This window comes from Phoenix dactylifera, chromosome 9 (genome assembly GCF_009389715.1).
Source record: "Phoenix dactylifera cultivar Barhee BC4 chromosome 9, palm_55x_up_171113_PBpolish2nd_filt_p, whole genome shotgun sequence".
In the NCBI taxonomy this organism is placed as follows: domain Eukaryota; kingdom Viridiplantae; phylum Streptophyta; class Magnoliopsida; order Arecales; family Arecaceae; genus Phoenix; species Phoenix dactylifera.
The window spans coordinates 16,793,730-16,811,360 of record NC_052400.1 but is presented as its reverse complement, the minus strand read 5'-3'; the positions used below and the strand labels follow the sequence as shown (position 1 = coordinate 16,811,360).

Genomic DNA, 17,631 nt, shown 5'->3' with positions numbered 1-17,631 from the left:
TTTTTTCCCTTTTTTGAGGGGAACGTGGGAAAAGCTATTCACCCTGCAATCTCGATATATTTGGAAAAATACAATCTACTTACAGTATAGTATTGGGTATCTGGTAAATTGTTGAAGTTGGAAGAATGACATTATGGTTTATGTTTCTCTTCTATCTTGATTATTCATGTCTATAATTTTAGAGCATACCATCCATGAATCTAACCTATTGTTGGAATTTATTCGATTGGGCACGTTCGGATCTGGTCCACACTAATACGCATCGGGATTTGTCTTACTTGTTTTACTTTGATCTGGATTCTGATTCAAGATAAACCTCCGATACGGCGATGAGGTATATTTTATAGTGGTTGAAATAAAGTTAAACTCTACATAGCCATAGTAGAGATATTGTCTTTGATGGATGAGTCATGTTACAAAAGGAAACCTACAAACTTGGTCACAACTCATCTAAGAGTGCTTGTAAAGTCCTCCCCACCGGAATACGCGGAGTGGGGATTAAAAAATCAAGATATTACTCATGGGGCACAGCCGCACAGGAGCATATCCCGATCTTGTGACTGCACTTAACCTAGTTCCAGAGATTATGACGACATCTATAGTTTTATTTTCATGTAAGCTTTATTGCCTCCCATATGCCCATAATCATTAGTTGCTAATTAGAAGCTTGTTAGTTTCACATTACATTTGCAGTAACGAATTTAGATGCTTGCATTCGTGGTTATAGATTTCTACCACGCTGCTAAACTTTCTAAGTTTGGCTTGTGACCTAGAGCATTTGACATCGAAGGATATGTTGTTTATAGCGATTCATTAGATGTATCATTTGCATATAGTTTGTCACCACAATTGCACGAGAAATCTTTGGAAAGACTTAACTTTAAGCCACAAGATGAACATTATAAGGTGAGACAAAATCTGATATAAGAGTAAAAAGAATTCTACAACTGCAAGGATATATTGCCATGACCAAAAGGTCATTGGATGTTTCCATTTTGTTGGCTTGAAATTATCCATGTTAGGAAGAAGCTTAGCTAGGGGACAATATAGATTGTTTGCCTTCAGACTGATACCTTTGGAGAATTTTAAACAACATAAATATCCACATAAAAGAAAGCACGAAAAGTTCAATATATAAAAAAATAGTTTTTTTTACATATGCACTTTCAAAAATAGCTTATATTTACTCTTCAACTAGAGGTGCAAAGGGGTTGGGTCATGTCATGAGTAACCCCGACCCAATCCGATTTTTTGTTCGGATTCTAATTTTGGACCTAAATCCGACTTGATAGAAGATCGGATCGGGTCAGGTTCATCACTACAAATTTTAACCCAACGGGTCATTCGGGTTGGGTCGGTTCTATGTATAATCCGGACCCAACCCAAAAAATCTATGCTCGGTTCGGGTCAACCCATCCGTGGCTTCCGAACTTGTGTTTGCACCCCCGCAAGCTACAACCCATGAGTCCAAATAATTTTACAGATTCGGATAGGGTCGGGTTGGGGCATAGAATTTAAAATCCAAAATTGTCCAAATTTCAAATGGGTCGGATTGGGTCTGGATTCAGTAAACCCATATCCGACTCGAAAAATGAAATGGGTCAAATTTTAGGGCCCGACCTAGCCCTATGGGTCCTCCAAAATGGGTCGGGTCGAATCTAAGCAGGTCGAGTCGGGTCACGGGTCACGGGTCAACCGGACCTATTTGCAGCCTTATCTTCAACCATTGCTATTTGTACATGTACCCTCAAATTATCTTATTTTGCGACCATACTCTATCATTAGATTTTCACTAATAATGTTAATGAATAAAGAGACTTTTATTTTCCTTTTGTAATATTATCCCTAGAAATTTTATACAAAAATATAGCTATTTGCGGTATAAACTGAATATTAAACTTTTCAGGGATATTAACATAAAAAGATAACATTGTTAGTCCATACTAAAAATGATTACTTATTAACATCATTGGTCAAAAGTCAGGGAAGGGGCATTGCTACCAAAATACAATGACTTAGAGGTATATGTGAAATAGAAATTTTGGAGTGGAAATAAATAGGTCATATTTAGTGAGATATATATGAAGAAAGCTCAAAAAGGAAATCGGAACTAATGAAGAAAACTGATGCAAAAATTTCCAAGAGAGTAGTAGGACATAAGCAAATATATAAGAAAGATCTTTTGATCATTTACCTCACATGATTTTATTGCCAATTGTCAAACATTTAGCATGAAAACATTTCAAACAATATGACCATGCAAATTACGATCCTATGTTAAAATAGATGCCAATTGATGGTGATTTTGTGGAAAGAAAAGATATTTGTTGGTGGTTTATATGATGAAGACAGCAACAAATACATAGGTATGGTAAATGATAATGTCATAAAAATATGTGGGTGTTTGATGCAAGGGTTAAAATGGGCTAATTCTAGGGCCATGGGCATATGTAGTTTGAGAAGAAAGGAGCAATGACTTTATTTTTTTCTTTTCTTTTCTCCCTGGAGGAGTGGTGGGAGGGTGAGCAAAATGGTGACTATCTAATTTATTCAAAAAATACATAAAAAGAAAATGAGTGAAAGAAAGGTGAGAATTTGTACCGCTTTGCTCCACGCACTGGCTTAATTAGTTATTTACTTAATTACATGATTATTTACCAAAAATATGTCAATGAAAAGGTAGTAGAGTGGATATATTCAAAATAACCTTCCTTTTAGAACAAGTTATTCAACTTAGTTAGAAAGTATTTGGCCTTCAGAGAGCCATTTTTACATATCTTTTTATATATCCTGCTGAGCTGTGCTCATCTTATCCAAACTTGCCATCAATTGTATCTACAAACTAACCCTCCTTACTACCTTAGGGAAAAAAGCATCTATAAAAGGGTGGTAATATAAAAATTTTAGAATAGATACATGTTCATAACCGCCTTCATTCCAATCCCACTCGACCCCTCCTTCCAACCTTCCTCGAAAGAAAAAGGTATCTAGTTAAAAATTGTTCACACAATTGGATTTATATGCACCATTGGCTAGATTTTTTGATGCTTAACCCTAGAGACTCTTATATCTAGTTAAAAATTGCTCATGCCTTTTCAACTACACACAAAAAAAAGGTATAAAACGATAGAAGGTGGTTTCTATAATACATAAATGGATTTTTGTGCTTGGCATGCTATTTATAGGTGCCTTTCATGGCTTTCATCTCTTTGTTTTAGTTAAAATTAGGCTCTCTAGCCAGGGATACGTCATGATTTGTGATTTTCTATGGTCATGTTGTTGATTTACAGCTATACATTATAGCTATGGTCAGGCTTTCTATGATCAAGAAGCACATACATGCTTCATAATTCTCTATGGTCATGTTGCTGGTTTTCATCTCAAAGGGCGAATAAAACAAAGACATACTTGTCCACTTTATGAATGAAATATTACAATCTAATTGAGAGGAGGTTTCACAACGCATTGCAAAGAAATGTAAAATGCTAGTAAAATAGAGCTAATAATGCCATGAAGTAAAAAAAACTCAAAATAATACTTTTCTTGAGTCAAATGTCGGCGAGCGATCTCACATTTCATTGATAAATAAAATAATATTTATCTAGATCATGCGTTACCTATCATACCTCTGATAAACTAGAAATTTTTTTTAAACTAATATGTAATATTCTCAATACAGATAGGGCAGAGTATTGGATCAACTTAGTAACCCATTTAGCATGGCTTGATATGTGTTTTACAATTCATACTATGCTTTCAAATATGAATCCTTAACTAATGCTGGATCATCTCAAGGATAAAATTAGTCTACTTCAAGTCCAAATATAAAGTGGGCCCCAATAAGGTTAAAGGCTTTGAAAATGGTTCGCGTAGGTCATAGTTATTATGCATGCATTGATTAGTTCCATCTAGAACAGCTCGTAGATTAGGATATTTCGATTTGCTTTAGGAATGAAACATTGACATGCCAAGTGGGAGGCAGTTAGATATTTTCTATGGTTTTGTTGATGGACCTTTGGAATAGACTTCATATGGTGGTCAAACAAAATTAAAAATGCAGCGGGGTTAGAATAAAACTTTCAAATTATGATAATATTTATCTAAGTAGGAATAAACATCACATGTCGGTTGGAAGGTCGTGACCTAGTAGAGCAATGTAAAAATAAACAAATTTATAGAAGAAAAATGCAGTGATATTCGAGTGAAAGTTTTGATGATTTTTGCCTATCCTTGAAATCTTTTACAATGGAATGTGAGATGTTGGTCCAACAGTATAAAAAATTTGATGAATTTAAAAGAAAATCAATTCATTTAAGTATAAATAAAATATTGCATGTCAGCAAGGAGATGCTAGATATTTTTGACCAATTTGTTGATGGATTTTTGTCATCAAAACTGTTGCAACATAATGTTAAATTCGGTCAACGAGCACCAAAGATACAATAATTTAAAGAAGTGTAGAAAACAACATAACATTCGTTTAAGTAGGAAAGAAATATGCGTGCCAGCTAGGATTGGAATGTTTTTTTAAGACATGGTGACAGTTCTTGCATTTCTTTCAATCTTTTAAAACAAATGTCAGCTAAGCAATGTTAAAATTTATTTAATTAGAATGAAATACTGCATGCCAGATGGGAGGTGAATTGATGTTGTTTATCGTTGTATTGATGGTTTTGGTCTTCCTTAAAACTTTTGAAACAAAATAACAAATACTAGTCAAGCAAAATAAAAAATACAATTAATTTAAAGAAAAATAGAAATTACTATAATACTTATTTAATTATAAGTGAAATATTATATGCTAACCGGGCATCAGGTGTTTTTTTATGGAGATATTGATGGTTTTATTTTTCTTCAACCTTTCGAAATAGAATGTCAAATGACATCCAAGCAAAATAAAAAATGTAGTCAATTTAAAGAAAAATATGAAAATGAATATATTAATGCAACTATGGAAGAAATATGTATGCTAATTCGAAGGTCGTTAGATGTTTTTTGTGGATGTGATAATGATTACTGCCTATCCTTAAATCTTTTGGAACAGAATGTAGATGCTAGCAAGCAAAGTAAAAAAAAATGTGGCAGTTTTTGATAAAATATCTACATATTATATAAATAGAAATAAATATCACGTGCCAATTGAGGAATGGTTTGATATTTTCCTGAGGTATGGTTTGATATGTTCTATGGATGTGTTGATGGTTTTTTTGCATTTAAAACCTTTTGGAATAAAGCACTAGAAGGTAGTTAATTGGAGTCAAAAATATGGTAAATTTAAATGAAAGTAAAAAAAATCAAAAGTATTCAATTAAGCAAGAATGAAATATGCATACTGAGTAGGAACTGATTAGATCGATGTTTCTCTAGTTATGTTTCCAAGTTTTTATCTATACTTAAACCTTTTGAAACAAAATATCGGATACTAGTCGTGAAAAATACAATAAATTAAAATAAAAAATAAAGAAATGCTATAATATTCAAAGTAAGAATAAATATAATTTGCTAATTGGGAGGTGGTTTGATATTTTCTACTATGCTTTAATAGTTTTTGTTACGCCTTGATGATTTTTATTTATCATAAATTTTTTGAAACGAAGCGTCAATTACCAGTCTAATACAATTAAAATATAGTAAATTTTTTTAGAAAAAATACAAGAATTGTGAAAACATTCATTTATTTAAGAATGGAATATGCATGCCAATTAGAAGGTATACAGATATTTTCAACGGATGTGTATATAGCTTTTGACTGTCCTTAAGCATTTTGGAATAGAATGTCAGAATACAATAAATTTAAAGAGAAAAAAAAGAAAACTTTGTTACAATATTCATTCAAGTGATACAATGATTATCATGTGTTGGGTGGAACACCAAGATCTTGAATTAATGCATCCAGTTTTTAATATATATTAATTAAGTGCCCTAATTGGCGAACTTAGTTGATAGTTTGTCTTGTGTATTTTGTAGCCTATCTTACAATACAGATCATTCCTTGATACATCAATTCATAATGTTACATTTATCTAAAAGATTAGATGGTGGTAGTGTAGGCCCTTGAGGCTCTCTATATATGGTTGCGAGGCCATATCAGTATTCAAACCCCAGCCCTCCATTAGAGTTAGTCCAGTAATTAGATGTGATTTGATAATCGGTGGCAATTTATGAGCTGGCTGAAAAAAATTTATATTCTTTTTTTTAAAAATGAACCAGCATCTTACTACACACATGAGAAAGTTCAGAACAATCACAAGACAAAACACGATCAAAAATCTACGGCACACGATCAGACATACTCTATGATACAAATTCAAAGTAATGGGCTGCATAAAAAGCAATCCAATCCGCAATATTATTTGTTCCGAAATTATATTATGCACCATATCCTTGTTTTTGCATGCTCTATTTATCAAGCATTTATCTTAGCGCGTCGCTATAAATACGAGCCGCCGTGATTACCGGCGCGCATGACCGCGGGGTGATGCAGCGGTCCGGATGCAGCGTTGGAAAATAACTTCCCATACTAGGATTTGGATAATCAGCCGAACCATCTAAAACAGCAAACACGTTTAATTCCCAATGACTCCCGAACACGAAGTTCAGCTAACGGCAGATGTTCATTCCTATACGTGTCAAGAAAATATTAGTTACCAACGTACGTGTGTGGTGTTCGATATAAACGAGGTCGATCCACTCCGACGAGAGACGGACGAAGAACGTAGAATTAAGAAAAAACTTTTTTTTGGGGTAAATAATTAAGAATGCCTTTTTTAAAAATGACAATGGCACGCACTCAAAACCACTGGTAACAAATAAACGTGACGGCGAGAAAACCGCCGTCGTCTTTCCGTGGGGTACATATAAGGCCAAGGGTCCCTATTCGCACACATGGGAACAAGGGAAGAAGGGGCGAATCCTGGACGCCCAAAGCTATTTTGTCTCCTGCCCTGCCCTCCCGTCTCTCTTCCTTCTTCTCCCCTCTCTCTCTATTTCTCCCTCGCTCGGCGTAGGCCGTTGAAACCGTCGCTGCCGGAGCCGAGACCGAGTCGATCCGATCGCCCCCTTCCTCATCTCTTGTCGTCCACATTGGGCGGGCTACCCCGAGCCGGCCCCATGGACGCCAACTACTCTAGCCACAGTGGTTTCAAGTAAGCGATCTCCGTTACGCCGCCCTCCGCCCTCTACTTCCGTTGTCTCTCCGTCCACTTAACGGTTTCCATCCGCAGGCATCACCACATCGTGGGGAGCGCCTCGTACCAGGATCCCCAGGTCATGGAGGTGTCGTCGTCGTCCGGATGGAACTCGGCCCAGCAGAAGTGCAAGCGGTGCCAGGTCTAATGCCGCCGTCTCCCTCCCCTTCTTTCTCCCCTCTCTTGGTCTTTGTTTCTTGAATTCCTAATTTTTTGCTTTAACTTCTTCTTCTTCCTTTTTTATAAAATTTCTTTGCAAGATTGCATGTGGATTGTTGTTGGATCGCTAAAGATGCGATCTTGATTTTTTTTTTTTTGGAATCTTGGTCCTCTGGTTTAGTGTTGTTTGATTTGATTAGTATTGTGACGTACACGATTGATTTGATGTAAGTTTGTGAGTCAGGATTTGGTATTTTTGCGATTACTTGCTGAAAGTTGTTGTCCTTTTGGTTCTTCTGAGTGATGGAAGTTCTCGGATTTTTTTTTTTTTTTTTTGATAGTGATACTAGGGTTTGTAGTGGACATGACGGTGGTTTCTGCTGTCACTTTGGTTAGAGTTTTGTGATGACTTGACTAGGGTCAACTTTTTCATGCTTGGCTTTACTTTTTATCTTGGGAAATCAAAAAATATAAAGAATTGCATGCAGGGCCAAGTAGAAGGGAAGTTTTCATGGTGGTTGGGGCATCACTTTGAAGGGTACAAATCTGAGTTGCCGAAAAGGAGAAAAAGGAAACCTTGTTGAGTTGTTGTTGCTGCCGTCGTTATCATCATTATTATTAATAACATTGTTATTCTTTAGCAAACTTTTTAATACTAATAACATGTTATTGTTGCTGTTAATGATTATTATCATCATTATTAATCTCGAGGAGTTGAACTTAGACTCATTATAGGTGTTTACTGCTAGTATCTGGAGAGTTTTACAAATAAAATCTTAAAAGATTTTTTTTTATTCTCGTGGAGAATAAAGGATAGATCCCCTCTCTTTTGGCTAAGTGTGCGTAGAACATGCACTCAAGGAGGAAGAAAAAATGGATAATATGCCTGCTTTTGATGGTAGAAGGATAAAGATGATACTAAAAATGAAGGCAAGAATTTTCCTGATGCAGAATACTGGGAACACCATTTTTGAAGAATCAATTGTTTATGTCAAATTGCACTGTCAATTACTTTCTTCTCTTTCATGAAACCATGTAAGAACTTCATATTATATGCTATCTACATCGTGGGCTACAAACAATAGCAAAAAAATATTAAGATCAAGTAGCTGTTATGGTGTGCTTAAAGGTCTATATGTTCTTAAGGGTAAAATGTACCCAGGAAATATTGGAGACCTTTCCATTTGCTCTTTATCTTTGTAATCTGTAGTAAATTTATCCTTATATGAACATTTCTTTGAATTATTGGAATCTATTTTTTTTCTGCTTTTGTGTCTGCATGTGGATCAATTCAGATGATCATCATCATCATCTCCTCCTCTTCCTCCTTTAAATATCTCCCCATCCCTTAAGGATTTTACACTTTTGCTCTTTTTGTATAAATAGGATAACTGGGTCAGACTATGCATATTGCTTAAACTCTCCAGTAAACAGACTGCATAGGTGCACCTTCCAGTTCGGCTTGTGCTTATCATTGTTTGGCCTTGGTTGGTGTTCTGATGTAGCAGAAAATGAACAAGAAAGGCATGTTAGCATCTTGGTTCTACTAGTCTTCGTTAAACACAAAACCACTTTGATCTTGTGATTTAATTTATGATTTCTGATTTCTTGGATTCAACCTTCTCTGGACAAAATGGAAGCTCGCTTTGATATGTTTGGTCCTCTCTTTTTGTACGATGTTGCTTGTTCTATTCAGTGCAACCCGATTATCCTCGCAGAATTTGGTAGGGAACATCACTTGGACAAGGATCCTAGCTAATAAGAGAATTATAACCAGATCTGCTTGCAAGTGGCATGATTCATAACTCAGTGTGTTGCTTTTGCATCTGGATAAGGTTGCATCAGTAAATGTGCAATTTTATATGGGGGGCCTACAATCGATTGAATATTGAGCCTGTTTACATTCAAGCATGTTTTGCCTCACAAAATATCTTGTGCTTTATATTAATTTTCTTTTGCTGGAGATCCGTTAAGAGATCCATGAAGTTTGATGTTGCATCAGACTGAGGTATATCAACCTCCTTTCAATGAACACATCTGGTTGGGAGAAGGAAGTTCCTAAGACAATAGAGGGGTCGCGCTTTTACATGATGAACAAAAGTAATGTCTTGCTTGGTAGTTGTCAAAAAGGAAAACTTTTTACAAATAATCTAGCTATATCTCCAAAGTCATCTAATTGTTTCCCCTTAACCTGCTATGTGCCTGAGGTATCAAGTAACTTGACAATTATAATTTTGCAGATGGCTCTCAGATAAGGCAGTATTTATCTTACATTCTGCCACTTCCCAGAAATGAAAGTACAATACTAGTGCCGCCTAGTATTCTAAGTGCATAAGTGAAGCCATATTATGTATTTATCAAATTAAAGCCAGCTAGTCCATGTGCAGTTCACGCATGATTAAGCTTACCTATTATGCCACCTTTTCAAAGACCTCCCTCTTTTTTGTGTTGATTGGTCCTGGTGAATCTTGATCATTGCTTTTGGGTATGTAGGGTTCTTTGTCACAGATTGAAATATAATGATCTTGAACTATTGAACCTTCAAGCATCAAATTTGCAGTGATCACAATGGGCCATTTTAACTTTTTTTTTTCTTTCCGAGCAAATCAATTTTATCTTTAAGTGAAACGTCAGCTTAATTTTTATGTGTTCTTACAAGTTGTCATTTTTCAGTTTGTCAAAGAGATGCATTTACTAGGCACCATATCCTCTAGAATAAAATATCTGCACTCTGATACCAATTAAGGTAAACCTGATCTGGTTGCTCAGGCCTTCATGGAGGAGGTGAGGGAAAGAGAAATGGTTGAATTTATGACTCTAGATGAATTCTCAGTCCAATTACCCAAACAAAATATGGAGACACGCTATGCTTATAAAGAAAAATAAATAGTATGCTCATTCTGTTTTCTCAAAGTTTAACACAAAAGTCTTGAAATTATGCCAATCCCACCTTCCTTAATAAATAAAACTACCCCAATGTCCATCTTCTAGGATTAGTTTACAAGGCAAGCTCTCCACTATTACTTGAAATTTTAACTTTTTTAAAAAACTAATCTACAAATATTCATTAAAGTGAGGGTGGGATCTTGCTTATTTTTGTCCTTTTGTTGTCTTTACAGTTGGGCCACAACAACATAAAAGATGGATGATTGTACTCTATGGCTCAACGAATGGACCCTTTCATCACAAAACATTACCTGATTTTCCATGATCTGAAATAAAGTAATAAAATTAATATTGTCAAGAACCATCATGGGGAAAATCTACAAATTCTATATAAGATATTTAAAGAAAGAATCTTAATCATGTGCCCCATGTGATTATTGACCACATCCTCATATTGTGGACTAAGCAATGTAAAAATAGACCATTGGAGAGAAACAGAAATAAACTAAAGCAACTTCACAGGACTCAAAAAAAAGAGGGTAAATTCTAATTCTATTCCTCGTTGTACTCTTGATTACATCTTTCTTCGTATACCTTTTTCTCTTGTCATTGTGCTTCTTATAAGTTACCTTGAATTAATTTAGCTCTCTAATAAATGCAGTGATGTCCTTCTCGTAATTTTTTTGCAACGCTTTCTTACGAGTCAAATTGGTATCGTATTGCACAATATTGGCCTCCAAAGACTCTGTCTATCAATTGTTGGTATCTGGTAATCCCATTGGTCCTCCTAGCCTGATCCCCCGACCATCCTCCCCCACCAAAACACCCACACTCCCACCCAAAACAAGAGGAAAAGAAAAATGAACCAAGAATTGAAGTTTTGCTCTTATTGACTGACACTAAGGCCTTCTTCATATGGTACGCATCATCAAGATCATTTTGGCAGCAACAGCAGTGGCTGTCGTATGTGCACACGTACATAGATGTATGCATGTGCAGGGGCAGGTCAGTGATTGTGAATAATTTTTAGAGGGTCCTCCCTGTGTTGGCAAAGGATTGATAAAACTTTGCTGCTCCTACATTTAATATAGAGGTGATAGAAATGAACAGTGTCAATGGGTCGGACTAGTCCAAAAAATTACTGGCCCAGGCTTGGAACTTAGCCCCTGGGGTGGCTTAGGACCAAGAAGTTGAAGCCCAAGTGAATTGGGGGTAGGAATGGGCTTAAGATATTAAGAAAATCTAAGGCAGGCCTTATTCCGAGCCTGACTTGGCTGGCAGAAAAATCAAACCTCTGACTAGTATGTTCATGCTACTTTCAAGCTGGGCAAAATTCTAGACCTAAGCCTACTGTTTCCAGGCTTCCAGCTATAGTTTAGACTTGAGCAGACCTTCTCTTGATACCATTATTGACAGGAGTCTGAATGCTGCAAGGCTTGTTTATAGCATTATAAAAACTTTTGGGTTTTTTGCAGTTTTATATTTGGATTTAGATGTATGATGTCTTATCTTGCTCTGATAAATTTACTTCTTGGGTCTATACAGACAAATTAATTTTTCTATTTGGTTGTTTTGTTATTATAATTTGTGATTTTGGGGTGCCTTGAGGATAACATATGAAATTTTGCCCTCAAGATATTGAATATAATAATTTCAACTCCTGTGTACAAAGGAATGCTGTCTTATGTAGAGGATATTCAAGGAGGAAAAGTTGTAAATAATATGTAATCTGTTAGAGGATGGAAGAGGAGAAAAACATGTCTCTACTATAGTCATGCTATAGTTTGGTAAATATTGCAGTAGACTATCTCTGAAACACTAAAAGTTGGCTTCTAGAGAATTTCTTCTGCAGATGGTTTGGCTGTTCATTTAGCTCGAAAGAAGCCTTAAAATAATTTACTGCAACTGTAAGTTGTGCGTGTATATACATATAAAGGAAGTCCTGTGATCTGAAACTAAGAAACTCTGGCTGACAATCTGATAGATTAGAACCCAAGTCAGTAAAGAATCCTTGTCGTATTAAAAGTTTGCAGGTTCTGTGTCATGATTAAACTTAATGTTCTGGAAGTTCATTTGCCATGAAGTTGTTGAGCATTATTGACCTTTTAATGTTTATGCACTTTTGTCAGATTGTAGTTTTGTACATGACAGACCTGATCAATATCAGTTAGTTGTTCCCAGTTTCTACCTTTTGTTCTGTTAAATTTGTTTGCCATTCTTACTGCCTTTTCCATCAATATCATTTTAACTAAGCTGTGGTTTTTAGCTGCTGAATTGGCCATGCCGGTAATAAAGGTAGTTTTGCCATCTTATTTGTTTGCTGTCTTTTTTGGCAGGTTTGTGATTAAATGGAATGTTTATTGTGTGACAATACAATCTCCATGACCTTATATTTCTATGATGATGTTGATTCTCTTTAAATGCTCTTGCCAATAGCAAATGAGATTATCATATAAGATAAGATAGGATCTGCATGATTTTCTAGGATGACATGGACTTCGTTTAAGTGTTACTATTGAAATCACTGAAATGTATTATTACTGAATTAAAAAAATGATCTAAGTTTTTGAGAATTACATTGGCTTCCTATTTTCTTTTTAGTGATAATACTATTGATTAAGAAATAGACAGTGCTTCGGTACTTATTCTAGAAGTCAGTTGCATGCCAATATATAATATTTTTCCTGAATCTATATATCTATATGTTTGTCGCTTTTTGTTTCTGTTCTTATTGCCATTTTTGTTCCATTTCATTACTTTGATGTTATGAAATAAAACACGTGACTTCAGCAGTAGTTTTGTCTTTGTTCTGGTTGTATTTAGTGGATTATCTATTTGTTGTTTGGGAAGGATTTCTAGTATGGTTGTTATACATTATGACATTGCCATGACATGTGATCTAGAATGTGCAGCTCATTTTTGTCTATCAAGATTCACAGATATAAAATGTTCTTCTGAATAAATCAGTAAGATAAAAAGGGTTTCTGGTCTACAGAAACCCGTAAATTTCTTACACTATATCTGTCTTGAACATTTTTCTGTCATGATATTCTCAATTTGAATCGATCATTGCTTTTATTAGTTGTATAAAATTTTCATTAATGGAGGGGCATTTTTATTTCTGATATGTTTGGGTGATGCCCTTTGTTAATTATTTATGTAGTTATCTAATACTTTAACCATTCTGTCTCTGAATGTTTTATTATGTTTTAATTTATTTAGTATGTTTTGATATAATTTCACTTTTTTTCTCCACTTGTATATCTTTGGTATGCTTCTCATATATGAATGCAGCTTTGTTTGGCTGAACAAAGTAGAGGCTTCCAGTAGATTGGAGAAGCTATTAGAACGAGATCCTATTATTTCATGATTTTTTGGGTATACCCAAATTATATAACATGACACACATATATAGTATTGTTATGTATATTTCGGAACATTCTAGAGTACGAGTTCATATTCTGCAGTCATTCAATTTTTCTGTTGCATTGATTAGTGCACTTTCGAAATAGTTTTAACAAGTTCGTGCTTAACTAGCAAGCTTGTTTACATATTGTAGGTTGTTCCTCCTGAGGTCATTCAAATTGGTGGAGATGATGATCCAGATTCAATTATGATCATTAGCGAAAGTACTGATTACAAGAATAAGCAAACTGTTGAATATGATACGGATAGGGAAAAGGAAGTAAAGGTTTGAGCAATTCTTGCATGTATACAGAATATTTTTCATGCATAGAACTAATTAATTTGCAATTTCTGGTATCAGTATCAATTGATAACATGGATGTAACAGATTATTTTTTCCTTAAACTTCTGCAGGTTGTTTATTCCAGTGATCTTATAGGTTCTAGTTCAAATAGTTCAAATCTTGGTGTGCAAAATGATGTTCTCATGAATACTGTGGAATGCCCTGATCTTGAATTCGAAGATTTTACCTATTTGGATGAAGTGGAGGAATATGACTATGATGAAGATGACGGAGACTATGAATATGATGCTGAGTTGATTGATCTTGATTATAGCTATAGGTTGGCTGCTAAATTTGATGATTTGGATCTACCTCCAGGAGTGGAGGCTTCTGTACCATGGCTACAGAAGTCTGAATCTGAAATGCCAATTGATTTCAAGTCAAGGATACAGATTGAAGATGAAATCGAGGCCAAATTTAAATCATTCAAGCAATTCGATGCTGTTGAGGATTTCTCAGACCATTATTATGCCAACTCATCTGCATCAAACAAGGTAAGCTGATTAAGTATTTGAATTCTCTTGTTTCTTGGCCATTCTTAAATTTTTCATTTGGGCATATTAATATCAGCCATCAAAAGATTGGATGAAGAGGATTCAGCATGAGTGGGAGGTCCTGGGGAAAGATTTACCAGGTGAGTCCTTTACCTTTCGGAATTGTTGCAACTATAACCAATTTGTGATCTGTTCAAGTAGCAATTTTTTTTGGCATCAGTTTAGAACTGTTTCTATCTATTAGTTTCTTTCTTTCATTTTCTTTTATTTAATATAAATTTAATGGTATGTTCCTCATTGATTGTGAAATAAATTCTTTTTTCTTTTATCTAGATAAGTGTGTTTCCAGTTGTCATGCTTAAAAGAGAGTGACTAAAAGAGGATTATGCAGTAAGAAATTTGAGATGTCTAAAGGAGATTTTTTTTTTTACCTGAAAGAGGAAGATTTAAAGATAGTACTAATGCATGCATGGTTACAAGACCTTCTTGGCTAGCATATGTATGAGCACTGTATATCCTTCAACTGAAGCTCGATGCTCTTTTCATCCTCGTAATTTGTATAATCTAAACCAACCATCCATCATATGGAGAAACATGCCTTTTGTTTCCTATTGTTTCTAAGATTCACAAAGTTCACTTTGTATATGCTTACAAGATCACAATTTCACTTCAATTATTTCTCTTTAATGGAGAGGAGGAGAGGGTTTAGGGCTAGTGGTGCAGAGAGCAACAAAACCAGGCCAGTGGGTAGGTAACCTAACTTTCATGTGGATAGTCGGGAGCTAGATATTCAGCCAGATGTTTAACCTGGCAATCCACCACTTTGAGGAAACCTCGAAGAAAGTCAATCTGTTCAGAAGCCGCACTCCAGCCCTCTGGAAAACTTGTGATCTAGGGGTGAGTAGAGGGAGATCTCAAGGATCTTCCGGAAAGGAGAGCTGCAAGCAAGATGGTGAGGTTTTTACCAGGATTATCTTTCTTGAGGTAGATCTTACAGATAATTCTACAGTGCAATCAGCAGAGCAGACTTATGGGCAAGTTTATGGTGTCTGCTTGGCTTTTGTTCGCTCTGTTGTCAGGTCTCCAAGCTGGGTGAACCAGCATCTTGTGATTTGCCTTGGGGGGAATGTTAATGGCCTGTAGATGTATCCATGAGGATGGCTTCTGCTGATATGACTGTGTACGTTTATATGCACAGATAAAACCAATCCAGTTCTCCATTCCTCTGCTTTTTGAGAAAATATTGGAAGTTTATATCTACCTCTAATATCTGGACCATGCTATTTAAGACCTGAATTTACTCTCAAGGAATCTCAAAAGAGAGCCTTTGCTTGAGTAGTTACATCCAGAAATATGTTGAAGTGGAAGAGATATCCTTTTCCAGCATAATCGTCCACTACATTTTCTCGGTCTTGTAGTGTGAGCTGCCTTTCTAGTTTGAATATCTGTTGCACCGGAAGTAGTATTTGTTAATGCAGAATCCTTAGATTGCACCATTATGACATCACAAGTACTTGCAAGTTTTTTTTTTTTTAAGTTCCTTGTGATGCTTTTGGTTGTTTAGGTTGCATGAGGATATGTAAATTGATGTTAGGATTTCCTTTAATCTTCTTCACTTTCTAGTAATGATTCTATCTAATCATATTTGTTTTTGTTATACTTTTACAGAAACAATATTTGTTAGAGTCTATGAATACAGGATGGATCTGCTTAGGGCTGTTGTGATAGGACCACCTGGAACTCCTTACCATGATGGGCTCTTCTTTTTTGACATCCAGTTTCCTTCTAACTATCCACAATCACCTCCGGTATGCGAGTGCTTATGTTCTCTAGTCTCTACTTTTCTGTATGTCAAACTTGAATAATAAGAGAGACTTTCTTAAATGTTGTGCAGTTCGTACATTACCACTCAGGTGGACTCCGGCTTAATCCAAATTTGTATGCTTGTGGGAAGGTCTGCCTTAGCCTTCTAAACACCTGGATAGGCAGCGGTTGTGAAACGTGGAACCCATCAAATTCGACAATGCTGCAGGTCTTGGTCTCAATTCAAGCTTTGGTTCTGAATTCAAAGCCATACTTCAACGAGCCAGGATACTCGGAAACTGCTAACACACCCCAGGGGGAGAGGAATTCCTTGGCTTACAATGAGGAGGCCTTCTTGTTGTCCTGCAAGACAATGTTGTACTCTCTTGGGAGGCCTTTAAAGGTGAATACTATTCCTCATCATCTGTAACACTTCATGTTATATATACATAAGCAAATATATAGTTTAGACAGCTTCATGTACCCTCTGGCATATTCATTGTCACAAGACGCTTCTAAGCTTCTAAGAGCACTCACTTGCATATTTTGAGCATTGGAAGCTTTACATGGAAATTCCAAGCATAATTTCATTCTGGCTTCTTGCAGCATTTTGAGGACTTCATTGCTGGCCATTTCCGCAAGCAGGGACGTGTTATCCTTCTGGCATGCAGAGCTTACATGGGTGGTGCTAAAGTTGGGTCCGTCATCAAGGATGAGGTGCATGATGTTAGTGGGGGTGATAAGACTGCCGTAACAGAATTCAAGGCCGGACTAAAGAAACTTTTTGATGATCTTCTGATGCAGTTCACTGTCAAAGGAGCTGATTGTGATGAATTTCTTGCTCAGAAAGTCAAAGATGGAGCAGCTGCTGCCGCTAAAGCCTGTCATACTACACTGAGGCTTTGAGTTCCAGTACTGAGGAAGCAATTTTGCCTAGGCAGACATAATAGTTTACATCTTTATCCCATATAGATTCAGATTGTCAGTGGTAACCATGTGGAAATTAGATGCCCCTAGGCTGAGGCTTTGATGCTTATGGAGGAAGCTCAGGAGCTAATCATAATTCCTAACTATTGATGGTTTAATTTTTTTTTATCCCTAACTTATGCATCTTGTAAATAGGCATTTAGATGCCCCTAGGCTGAGGCTTTGATGCTTATGGAGGAAGCTCAGGAGCTAATCATAATTCCTCCTATTGATGGTTTAATTTTTTTTTTTCACCCTTTAATTGAAAGTTTAGTTGTTGATATCTGAAGCCGAGGAAATAAATTTGCATGGAGTCATGTTGTTTAAGATGTTGCATGCAATTTCAGATTGGGCAGGTAGCATACTTCATTTCTTATGATCGATATAT

The 17,631-nt window shown here is 35.8% G+C and overlaps 1 protein-coding gene across 1 annotated transcript; it reads left to right on the top strand.

Annotated features, from left to right (window-relative positions):
• The first annotated feature begins 6,902 nt into the window (after positions 1-6,902).
• LOC103718674 (putative ubiquitin-conjugating enzyme E2 38) lies at positions 6,903-17,572 on the top strand. The gene is made up of 8 exons (XM_008807628.4): positions 6,903-7,145; positions 7,224-7,329; positions 13,792-13,923; positions 14,052-14,474; positions 14,551-14,614; positions 16,143-16,282; positions 16,369-16,680; positions 16,884-17,572. The coding sequence occupies exons 1-8, from the start codon at positions 7,111-7,113 to the stop codon at positions 17,181-17,183; spliced, it is 1,512 nt and encodes a 503-aa protein (XP_008805850.2). The 5' UTR covers positions 6,903-7,110; the 3' UTR covers positions 17,184-17,572.
• The last annotated feature ends 59 nt before the right edge of the window (positions 17,573-17,631 follow it).

Excerpts from the sequence above, each read along its gene's own strand:
- LOC103718674 (XM_008807628.4), top strand. The coding sequence starts at position 7,111 with ATGGACGCCAACTACTCTAGCCACAGTGGTTTCAA. Across the intron at positions 14,475-14,550 it reads ACTCATCTGCATCAAACAAG|CCATCAAAAGATTGGATGAA; the intron begins GTAAGCTGATTA and ends TATTAATATCAG. Across the intron at positions 14,615-16,142 it reads CCTGGGGAAAGATTTACCAG|AAACAATATTTGTTAGAGTC; the intron begins GTGAGTCCTTTA and ends ATACTTTTACAG.